The following is a 12,828-nucleotide window of genomic DNA, read 5'->3' on the forward strand; positions in this document are numbered from 1 at the left end:
TTATCCTAATCAATCTCATTAGTCGTGTTCACTGAATGTAAACCGTAAAATCAAAGATAGGGATTTTGAATCACCCGGGACAGGTCACTCTTGAGCACTGTGAATTATAAATTACAGCCTCCTGCCCACATCGTATTCTACTCCCTCAACTTTGTTGCATTATACGGCTTCTAAGTACCATTTCCAATGACAGGTGTCAAATTCCTGTCATAATGCATATGGTCACTACTTTAGTGCTAAGTGACCTCATAATCTACATATTTAAAAGAAAAGATCTTGTTTATAGACACTCTTTTCCTTTTAAAATGTAGATGATGTTAGGCAGTGATCTATATCTGCCTACAATATGGCATCTGCCATGCCTATTTGCCTATATAGGTTATTTTAGTTGTAGTTGAATAATAATTATTAACTATTTAAATACATGTTTTTCAGGATTTCATTTTAGAATGAACATGCATAGCTCCCTTTCCACATGGATTAAAAACTGATTTAAAAATTATGATAGGTATTTAAACCCATATTTCATAAAAATGATTAAGCTAAATGAATTTGAAGGAACATAAAAATAAATGATCTGCTATTCTTATAAAATGCAAAACATAATATTTTCATTATAAAGCTGATCTTTAACAATTACCTATGTATACCAAATAACTGGCAAAAACACCTAACATCAGTAACATCCAACTAGGGAATGTTCCTCTGAAACAAAGATATTTCTCTTATTAAAAACTAATACAATAGCTACTAAAGGACTATTAGCATGACCAAAATATTACAATTCTAAAGATTTAAGCCAGTCCCTATTACATGATAAGCTTTAATATATTTAAAACTGAAAGACTGCAACAGAGCAGGAAGACTGAAAAATGGGACTGCCATGTCACATCAATTTATTGATGAATATTCATTGCAATATGCTAAGTGGTTAACTCCATGCTTTCTCTGACAGGGAATCTAAGGTTATAAACTGAGCAGTAAAGAATGCATAAAAGTAGCAGTTACTTTTAAAATGACAAATCTCTTGTCAATGAATGCTAAGACTAGGTTTAATGAACCACTGAATTTTTACTTTGCGTTAACATCAAAATTGTGATGTATTTTGGTGAGATGGAAAGAAAAGCTGTTCTGTAAATTAAGCTGCACCTAGAAATAACACCAAAGAATGAAATTCCAGTTGTCGGAATAATCTGTTACAATGGAATAGGTTAATCAAAGTTAAATCATCTGTGAAATGGGTGGCTTTTGTTAAAATGGAGTCTTCAGAGCAAGTTTTATCATCTGTATGTCATATTACATTTAAGAGACATCTAAATAAGACTAAGCCAAAAAGTATACTTAAAATATTACAACTCATTTAAATAGGTAATATTTAAATAGGTCCTAAAAAGTCCTCACTAAACACTGATACTCTTTTATCTATCACTTAGAAAGATTAATTTGCTATAGGAAGTGAAAAACAAATCCCATCATTAATATATTAATGTTGTTTAGGAAATAAATTTGTTGTTTTCATTATGCTGGTGTCCCCTATTTTAAGACAGTTTAATATCCAATGACGAATACCTAATTTAAAAAGCAGTCTGATTATTCATGGTACGAAGAAAGTTGCCACTGAGTTCTAAAAATCAGGAAATTATTTGCATATAAAATATACATTAATGAACATCTTATAATTTTATGAACATCTTTCAGAAAGTGAGAATAGTAGAAGAAAATGCTACAATCATTAATTTACAAATACAGATATGAATAATTTTCCTTTAATATTTTCAAAATAATCCTTCCTTTTCTAGATCAACATCATTTTGAATCAGTTCACTTCAACCCATTTATCCATAATTTCATTTTCTTATACCTTATTCTTTAAGATCATTATTAAGAGAATGTATATTGCGACAAAGCTTCATGAATGTATCAAGGGAATCCATTCCTTTTACTTTTTTAAACATATAGAGTAAGATGCAAAGTCACTGGTCTTTTTTTTTTTTAATCCTCAACCAAGGGTATGTTATTACTGATTTAGAGAGAGAGGGGGAGAGGGGAAGAGAGGAAGAGAGACAGAGAGACAGAAAGACATCTATGTGAGAAACATCAATTGGTTGCCTTCCATACATGCCCTGACCTGGGATTAAACCTGTAACCTGACTGGAAATTGAACCTGCAACCTTTTGGTATACAGATGACACTCCAACCAACTAAGCCACCAAGCCAGGGCTCTACTTGTCTTTTTAATATAAAATTCAGATTTTATTTAGAGACTATTGGCATCATTTACATAGATTCTGTGAGCTGGGCTCTCATAAATATTACATTTTTCTGACACCATAATTTCAGATATGCTGATTAAAGTCTTTCAATCAATATTAAAAACAAATTCTTCAATTTTTAATTATGTTTATGTCCTTACTGATTCTGAGGATTAAAAATAATTTATTAAATGTGTTATTTATTCCAGAATTTTTTAAAAATCCATTTTTGAAAAAGGTAATATTAACTAGAGGCCCACAAATTTAGTCTACTTGGGAAGTGTGGATTCCAGATGTTAAGATCATGCAATAAAAAATTAAAAGCTCTTTACATATAATACTTTTCCAAACATTATAAATGCTAATCAACATGTACCGGAATAAAAATATCTGGAGACCAAACCAATGCCAAAAATAATTGCACAATCCACACAGATAAAAAAGTAGAATGGTATAAGAAAAGCAAAACAAAACACTTCACTGAAAATCAAAGCGCAGCTTCTGGTTGTAGCCTGGATATTCTCTCACATTGAGACCACAAGCTCATCAATTAACTTCCCTAGGCCTCAGTTTCCTCAGGTGTAAACAAGATGATTAGATTAGATAAGCTTTAGGATACCTTCCTCTTTAAAAATCTGTTTCTAAAAACAGCGACAAAAAAAAAAAAATCCATGTTGAGAGGTGAAGAAGAAAAATAATGCCATTTTCAAAAAGAGTTATAAACTTTAAAAAGGTAAAGGCAGAAAGTAACTTTTCCAGGAGTGTATCTGTGGGCACCACGCTCCTGCCATGAGAAGCTTTTTACCTGCCGCGAATAAAATTGACTAAGGTCGCATGTTCCTAGTCAATTTCATTCACAGTAGGTGCTGTAAGACAGCAAAGAACATCAGTTCAGAAACTGTATCACCAACTTACAGAGTCAACTTGAAAGCAAGAAGATGGCTAGTAAGGGAGAAAAGAAAACAAGGCAAAATAAAAACTATTGCTTTTTAAAAGAAGAGATTCAGCCATTTAAAAAAAAAATGGGAGAAAGGTAAGAGTTAAATCTAAGACCAATTTATTTTTTATTTTTATTTATTTATTTATTTTACAGAGAAGAAGGGAGAAGGATAGAGAGTTAGAAACATCGATGAGAGAGATCGACCAGCTGCCTCCTGCACACCCCCCAGTGGGGATGTGCCCGCAACCAAGGTACATGCCCTTGACCGGAACCGAACCTGGGACCCTTGAGTCCGCAGGCTGATGCTCTATCCACTGAGCCAAACCGGTTCGGCCTAAGACCAATTTTTATCTTCAATTTGGTTAACTCAAATTACTTCTGCACTGATTACACTGCCTACCCAAGTTTAATTTACTATCTGTTACACTCAAATTGTGATTCCTGCAATTCTGTCTCATGGTGAGTTTTGGAATTTGTTACATAATTCTTCAATGGGAACCAGCCAGGCTAAGTTTGAGAACTACTGTATTAAAGCAATGGATAAGCACAAGTACAGTTAAGCATAAAATATTTTCATTATAAAACCTTAATTTCAGGGTTTTTTCTTTCCCCTCTTTCTAGAAACTTCCACAAACTGGGAAAAGAAACTTAATGTAATAAACTTTGACATGAAAATAATTGTAACAATATAGAAAGAAAATGATCTCATTTTTATAAACAGTGCCAAAGGCTAAGGATGGCCCCATGGTATTGGGAAATATTTCTCACTCTCCTTCATTTACGTATCTTAACCTGAAACTAAAAAACAAAACAACAAAAAAAGGATAATCTAGTGCCTTTAATTATAGCATACACTCTTAAACTTGCAGAATCAATGAGTACTTATTAGGTTGCAAATGAATAAATATGGACCTTTGTAAAATTTGTATCTAAGTCTAGTTCTCACAGTGAAAATTTACAGGTATGTCTGCATCAGTTATGATTTTAAAACTGGGCTCAGTTCACCCATCTTGCCACTTTCACCTTCTTTCAGTGAAGATAAGAAATATTATATTTAACTCAATGAAAGATCAAAGCTCTTTATTTATTATTCTTAGACTAGAGGACCGATGCATGAAAATTCACGCACTCGGGAGTCCCTCAGCCCGGCCTGCACCCTCTCGCAGTCTGAGCGCCCCTGGGGGATGTCCGACTGCCACAGGGGCGAGAGAAGCTCCCACCACTGCCACTGCGCTTGCCAGCCGTGAGTCTGGCTCAGGGCTTCTTGCGGAATGGTGCTCCCCCGTGGGACACTCCTGCGTTGAGTGTCTGCCCCCTGGTGGTCAGTGTGCGTCATAGTGACGGGTCGTTCTGCTGTTCGGTTGATTTGCATATTAGCCTTTTATTATATGGGATAATCACTATAAAATAATATTATCCTGATGCATACACCAATAAATAAGCTAACTAAACCATGCCATCTTTTAATGAAGTATTTTTCAAACTATGGGTCTAAACCAGTAAATTTAGTACATAATGTTCAACATTTTAAAAAATGAATTAGAACCCTAACTGTATTGGCTCAGAGGAGAGAGTATCGGCCTGCAGACCAAAGAGTTACGGGTTCGAACAGCGTCAAGGGCATGTACCTCGGTTGCAAGCTCCTCCCTGGCTCAGGCCCTAGGTGGGGCTGGCGTAGGAGACAACCAATCAATGTGTTTCTCTCACATCGATATTTCTCTCTGTCTTTCCCTCTCTCTTCCACTCTCTCTAACAATCAATGGAAAAATATCCTCAGGTGAGGATTAAAATAAATAAATAAAATAAAAAAATGAAATAGAGAAGGGAAGGTGCTATTTCATAAAACTTGTTTCAGTTAATCATATGTATTTATGTGTATACTGGATTGTAATATTAATTGAATTTCTTACCATAGATTAACTATCATAAAGGCATGAACATGCTGCTACAATGGCAGCATAAAAGAGAAAACACACCTTGGAAATCAGTCAGACTTGACTTAGAATCTGAGCTACTGGCTATGTGACCTTTGATAAATTATCTCTTTCAGCTTAAGTTTCTTCATGAACAAATAGAACCAATACTTAACTCTAAGGGTTTTGGTAAGAAAATTAGAGGTAATGTAAAGTGCCTCACACTATACCTGATATGTAGTAGGCACTCTTTGCTGTTGAAACTTTCAATAATCAGCCCTAGCTGGTTTGGCTCAGTGGACTGAACGTCAGCCTGCAGACTGAAGGGTCTCGGGTTCGATTCCAGTCAAGGGCACATGCCGGGGTTGCGAGCTCAATCCCCAGTGGGAGGCATGCAGGAGGCAGCCAATCAATGATTCTCTCTCATCACTGATGTTTCTATCTCTCTCTCCTCCCTTCTTCTCTGAAATCAATAAAAATGTTTTTTTAAAAAACAAAAAAATTTTCAACAATCAATTTAAACATGAAGTCTGAAGAACTTACACGAACAGCTAAAATAATAGTTGAAAGATGCTAATTAACCATATATACAGCTTATACTTTATTAACTTTTAAAAGAAAAAGTTTTAAAACTCTAAAAAACAAATACATAATGCATTAGTTTTATGATGTTTCCCTCTAAGAAAATATGCCAAAAAATAAAAACAAAAAAGCATGGGGGAAAAATCCACTTATTAAAAAATAAGGGGGGAGGGGGAATTAATGACAACCATATTAAGGATAGATATTCACCTTCTTTGGGTTGAGCCATAACTGGAGTCTGCGTTTCCTTTGTATATGTCACGATTTCTCGAGGAGGAAAGTCAACTTGTGTAATTTTAGCCATTCCAAGTTTAATAGGTCCTCGTCTAAATAAAGTGAACACAATATTTTAAAATACAATAAATGATACATTTAACTACATCAAGCCATGTTATTTTAGAAAAGTAGGAATTAAACATTGTGTATCCAACATTGTAATTTAAATCCCTGTTTTATTCAAGAAATTCTAGATGAACAATGAATTGGCTTTATCTTAACAAAAGAATTAGAAGGTAACAAAAACAAAAGATATTTCTGAATCATTCAAGGTATTTCTTTTTCCCTTTAAAAAGGCAAATAATTTAGTTTCTTAGAGTAGATGTGTGGGTAATAATAAAGTAAGAGGACAGGGATTTTCTGGTGGTCTGCTTAATATGGTTGACTAAAAGAACTTTTTTTTTTTTTTTTTGGCAAGGATATGATTCTGGAATATTTTGAAGAATCAGATAATATGGATCTCACGCAGACCACTTTCAGTTCCCTTCACCTGTAGAAGACTTCACTTTTAAGACTGAAAAGTAATTTTTGGTTGACAACCTTTTTTTCTACTTTGTAGAAATTGAGAATCATACAGTCCACTTAGATTTTAAAATGAAATATTTAAACTTAAATTGCTAATATCTGCATGGTACATGTTGTCCTTGAATCATATATGGACAAACTACAGCGCAGGTACTTTATACCTAAACTAAAGCAACAGATCTTTTGGATACCATACAACTACTGAAGTCACTTCTATGTTAAATAGAGGGAAAACATTCTCTTTTGACAAACAGAAGAAAGTTGTGGCTGAGGAAAATGGACCAAATGAGAAATATCTTTTATTAGGTATCTGGGGGATCTTTTTTTGGTTATTATATTAGATGTTTAAATTTTAAACCAAATAAAGTATGCATCCAAACTCGCCAAGAAGTTCTCAATTATGAAGCTGTTTTAAAAGGATATCTAATAAAGACATTGCTGTAACTTCCAGAATTTCAAGCAGACTAACTGAATTATATATATCATTAATTTTTCTAAGCTCTTAAATGTGGGCCATAAGAAATTTTTAATGTGTTTTCTACTTAAGGAATATCTTAGCCTTTAAGAAAGAAAAAGAGCATAGTCAAAGAATTAAATGAGAAATTTTAAATACATTTTAATAATCTAGTATCCTAAAAATAAAATTTGAAATAAGAAATATTATATTCTGATTTTCACGATGTGAACCATAAGAAAAATAAAACACTCACATATCTGGGGAAAATGGTCAAGCCAACAACTATTAGGACAAGTACTAACTTGAGTACATATACGACTTAGTAGATAAAAATCACAATATTAGAACAAACAAAATATTCTAAGACTTGAAGGTAGGAAGATAGGGAGGTAAAACCTCACTTTTCTAAAAACCACTTTTCCTGAGAATAAGGAAGCATATGGGGTGGGAGAGCCAACAGAGAGGCCTTCCAGCTAATATATATAGTTTTCTCATCTGCAATTCAAGGCTTATTTATTCTTACTTTAGATAGAATTCCAAAGGTATTGGTCATTTGCATGCTTTAGAAGATGCAAATTATCAAGGGAAAATAGCTATCTCAGTCAGGCACAGTGACAGCAACTAACATTTATATTCTGCATTGGAGACTAGAATAAATGAGTGAATAAATGAACTAATAAATAAATGAATAAACCAAAAGCAGTCTGGGGTCATAGTATAGAGACCAACAACTCTGTTCCTCAGAAAACATCACTGAATTTTAATATAGGAAAATAAATCAATATTTATAGCGAGTAACCCAGAAAAGGTTCAATCACATGTAGAATATGTATTAAAAGTCTGGGAACTTTGTAACACATCTTTTAAAAACTTACATAAAAAATACAGAAATAATAACAGGAATCTGGACACTTAAATGGGCAGACTTAGGGTACCTAGAAAATCAGATACATAGAATATTTCTTTCGTGAAATGACAGAGGATAAATGAGGTGTCACAGTAAAATATAACACTTTTCCTAACTATATACTGCATATTACAAATTTAAGCAAAATAAAATTAGGACAGTTTCACAAAGAATCAAATTAATTATAAAAAAGGGAAGGTAATAAATCTATTCAATACCCCAAATCGGAATCTGAGTGAAGCTGAAGAACTGATGGATCTGTATCCCAATGCAGCGTCCTAAATGGTTGTAGGACAACCATGAAGCATTAGCAGAAAAGGCCATAAGTTAGTCAAGCAAATATCCTCTATGAATAGCTATAAAGTACTGTTCACATTAAAAAACCACATGTTCTGTTAGTATGGAAAAAAACCACCAGGTATCACTCAATGCTCTAGTGCAGGGGTCCTCAAACTTTTTAAACAGGGGGCCAGTTCACTGTCCCTCAGACCGCTGGAGGGCCGGACTATAGTTTAAAAAAAAACTATGAACAAATTCCTATGCACACTGCACATATCTTATTTTGAAGTAAAAAAACAAAACGGGAGCAAATACAATATTTGTATTTGCATGTGGCCCGCGGGCCGTAGTTTGAGGACCCCTGTTCTAGTGCATGCAAAAAGCATAACAAAGTTAAGGATGCAAAAATACAACCTAGAATCGTTAAAAGACAGTATTTTCAGATTAAGGCAAACTATTATTGCACAATAATGGATAAGAACAGCCAAGCATTCAACAACACAAATAATATATTATTTTTGGATGTTAACAAGTGAGACTGTAAAAATAGTTTAAAATTTAAGTTTCCTAATTAAAAAATTAGTAAAAACATTTTAGTTAACCTATTATAATCTTGCCCAAAGCATTAAATGTGTGCAGGAAATTATCATATTGGTAAAGGAAATGAGTCAACACATAAGCCTTTCGGTAAGAAAGCCAAAGACTATTCCACTGGGATATAAAATAGCTAAAGTTTCCAAAATGTGACCCTTATGTAATTTATGGGTTAAGCACTGCCTTGGGCGTACATGTCATCTGCTTTAGAAAGCAGCTACAGATTTCTGTCGCTAGGAAAAAATAGACTTTTCCCAGAAAAAAATATTTTATGTTCAAAAGATTTTCATAAACTAAAATTTTGGAGAATATCCTATCCATCCTAAATAAATATTCAGTTGTGCTTTAAAGCCTTGCCTACTGGATCTTTTCCATTTAAGTGAGATCTAATCATTATTAAAACAAAAGGTACTTTGTCACATTGGCATTCTCACAGGTTAGCAATATATAAAATAATTATGTACAGTACTGTATGATGCTCTAGTCCATATTTAAAAGTTAAGCACAATAGGTTCAGTGCTACCATTTTTGTCAAAATATTAGCATCTCATGTAAATTACAATGTACAACTAAAACTGCTATATTTAAATATAAAAAAATGATTTCTGTACTTTTTTTGCCTATACAATTTATCAATAAAAACAACCAGTTGACTTGAACTAGAGGAATTCTTCATTTTGAAAATATAAAGACTTAAACAGTATTGTGTGTGTGCAAAGGAAGAGGAGGTCACAGTGAAGATTTACTTTGTACAAAGCAATGAGCAGCAACAAACGAAGGTTTTGTTAAACCAGCCGAGGTTCTATGAGATGCTCTCCAAGGAATGTTCTGTGAAAGCCTTTACATCATATGAAGCTATAACTGTTATCAGTGATATAAAACTCCTTTCTGAGGATGTCATGTTAGTCTGATATCAAGTAAAAGTTTGCTGTAAAATACAGCCTGTACAGAAAACATACTGAACAACATATGGGATTATTATTTATTAAAGGCATCTACAGATATATAAAGTAAAAGTACAATATAATCTGAAAGCCCGAGAGATAAACTGATCAAGAATGGAACAAAGGAATTAAGAGGCATGATTCCCCAATAGAATAACTGCCATCACCTAAATTTTAGAGATAATTCTGTGATTGAGAAAGTGAACTAGAAACCTAATGAAATATAACTTCCTAATCTGAAAAGTTAGAGAAATACCATTTTTCACAGCCTTTTATATTTATTCATGAATTACTATCAGGTCCAATAGAAATTTTTGACATTTAGAAATAGTGACTGTTTTTATATCATATTTGATAATGTCTAATATATCTCTTTCCTCTCTGTGAGTGTACTAATCTTAGGCTGTCTTGGCTATCTTGCACATCTTCATGCATTTTCCTGTAATATTTCTTCTTTCCTCTTTATTCTTTCATTATTATCATGCTGGCTCAATTTGAGTTACTTCTGTTTCATTATCAGACCCTGATCTTTTTCAAAGCCATTATATTTAGAAATGCTATTATTTTATTGCCAATAGTACCAATTAATCAACAATATCAATTATCTTTCCCCTATGTAATCTGGAGATGATTTAGTGGAAGTCATAATTTTCAACTCGTGTGTGTGTGTGTGTATACATATATATGCATATATACATATATATTAAATGAACATACTCAGCCCTTTTGAAAATTATTATTTAAAATGAGTTCAAAAGAGACAATGTATGTACTAAGATTAAAAAGGTATGTCACATCATTAAAAAAGAGAAAATTTGCCCTAGCTGGTTTGGCTCAGTGGATAGAGCTTCAGCCTGCGGACTGAAGGGTCCTAGGTTCGATTCTGATCTGGGCACATGCCCGGGTTGCAAGCTCGATCCACAGTAGGGGGCATGTAGGAGGCAGCCCATCAATGATTCTCTCTCATCATTGATTTTTCTATCTTTCCCTCTCTTTTTCTCTCTGAAATCAATCAAACAATAAATAAATAAAATTTTCCCTCCCCTGTTAAACTTAGAAAAACTAATTTTGTACTCATTCTTCAATAAGAACAAATACCCCCTAAAGATATTTAAATACCTATTTTCTTGTTTTACAACTTATTAAAAATCTACACTTTAAACACGAGTTAGCCTATCATTAGAACTTTTCAATACAGTGAATAACATCCTTAATTTTTAAAAATCAAAGCACAACTGACAACAGTATGTAAGTTTCAGGTATACAACATAGTTTGCAACATGGATATACCTTACAAAGTGATCACACGATAAGTCTAGTAACCGTCTGTCATTGTACAAAATTATTACCATACTACTAACACTATTCTCTAGCTGTGTACCACATTCCCGTCACTTATTGTATAACTAGAAGTTTGTACCTCTTATGCCCTTTCACCTTTTTGCCTTCTCCCCCCTTCCCTATGGCAACCATCAGTCTGTTCTCTGTATTATGAGTTTGTTTCTGTTTTGTTTGCTCAGTTGTTTTGTTTTTCAGATTCCACATGCAAATGAAATTATATTTGTCCTTCTCTCTCTGACTTATTTCACTTAGCATAATATCCTCTAAGCCCGTCCATGATGGCACAAATGGTAAGGTGTCATTCTTTTTCATGTATGTATACCATGCTTTCTTTACCCATTTATCGATGAACAATTAGGCTGCTTCCATATTTTGGCTATTGTGAATAATGCTGCAATTATAATAGGGATGCATGTTCAAATTAATGTTTTCATTTTCTTTGGATAGATACCCAGGAGTGAAGTTGCTGGATAACATGGTAGTTCTATTTTTAGTTTTTTGAGGGATCTACATACTGTTTTCCATAGTGGCTGCACCAATTTGCAATCCCACCAACAGTGCAAGGGCTCCCTTTTCTACACATCCTCACTAGTACTTATTATGTCTTGTCTTTTTGAGGTGACATCTCACTGGTTTTGATTTGCATTTCCATTATGATTAGTGATATTGAGCATCTTTTCATGTGTCAGTTGGCCATCTCATGTTTTCTTTGGAGAAATGTCTATTCAGGTCCTCTGCCCATTTTTTAGCTACATTGTTTTTTGATGTTGAGTTTATGAATTCTTTATATAATCTGAATATCAGACATATTATTTGTGAATATCCTCTCCCATAAATTAATGATGTAATCACTAGAAAGTAAGTTCCATGAAGGCAGGGGCCATGAACACTTTATTTATTTTTTTTTTTTCTTCAAATTTTATTTTTTATTACAAAGGGTATTACATATGTGTCCATTTTTTTCCCCGCCCTAGACAGTCCCCTAGCCTCCCCTATTCCCCAGTGTCTTATGTCCATTGGTTAGGCTTATATGCATGCATACAAGTCCTTTGGTTGATCTCTTACCCCCCTACCTCCCGCCCCCGAACCCTCCCCGGCCTTCCCGATGCAGTTTGACACTCTGTTTGAGGCTGTGGCAATCTATAGTATTTAACATTAAATTGGCAATTCAATGAGTGCCTGCTCTATAGGGTGGGGCAAAAGTAGGTCTCTAATAATCTCTACGTTTCCCAATGAAACTCACAAGGACATGTTTTAATTCATATTAATTTTAAAAACCAAGTAAATGTTACATATATTTTTTAAAACAAACTTGCTGATGCTGCATTAAAATAATCTTGCTAATCCTATTCAAAATTAAGAACACTGAGTTTGGAACAAACACAGTATATTATATACATAAAAATAATGTATAGTATCAAACAAAGAAATTGAATAAATATTTTTTATTTTGGGAAATATTTTTACTATGGTAATGTTGAAGAAAAAAAAAAGACTCCACTTAAAAATACCACTTGCTTATCAGCAAAGGAATCCTATATAATAAAAGCGTAATATGCAAATTGTCTGGTTGTCCGGTCATCCGTTCAACCAGTCAAAGTGTAATATGCTAATGATATGCTAAGGTCACTCAACCACTTGCTATGACATGCACTGACCACCAGGGGGAAGATGCTCTGACTGGTAGGCTAGCTTGCTGCTGGGGTCCCGCCAATTGGGACTGAGTGAGATGGGCTGGACATGCCCAGGAGCCCTCCCGCAGTCCCTCTCCGGCTGGCCAACCATGCACTGGTGGGGTCCCCTGGCCTGGGCTACAGC

General features: G+C 34.0%; 1 protein-coding gene across 10 annotated transcripts in view; it reads right to left on the reverse strand.

The window, feature by feature from the left end:
• Positions 1-12,828, reverse strand: part of DYNC1I2 (dynein, cytoplasmic 1, intermediate chain 2) — a 51,376-nt gene that overhangs the window by 20,089 nt on the left and 18,459 nt on the right. For 6 of the 10 annotated variants that reach the window (XM_015561987.1, XM_015561990.1, XM_015561991.1 and 3 more), the window contains 2 exons: positions 8,071-8,130; positions 5,898-6,013 (listed from right to left, as the gene is read on the reverse strand). In XM_015561987.1, the coding sequence (XP_015417473.1) occupies positions 5,898-6,013; positions 8,071-8,130 (176 nt within the window). The remainder of the gene's footprint in view (positions 1-5,897; positions 6,014-8,070; positions 8,131-12,828) is intronic. The other 4 variants (XM_006760637.2, XM_006760636.2, XM_006760639.2 and 1 more) reach the window with 1 other exon arrangement.

This window comes from Myotis davidii, unplaced genomic scaffold (assembly GCF_000327345.1).
Source record: "Myotis davidii unplaced genomic scaffold, ASM32734v1 scaffold370, whole genome shotgun sequence".
Taxonomy (NCBI): domain Eukaryota; kingdom Metazoa; phylum Chordata; class Mammalia; order Chiroptera; family Vespertilionidae; genus Myotis; species Myotis davidii.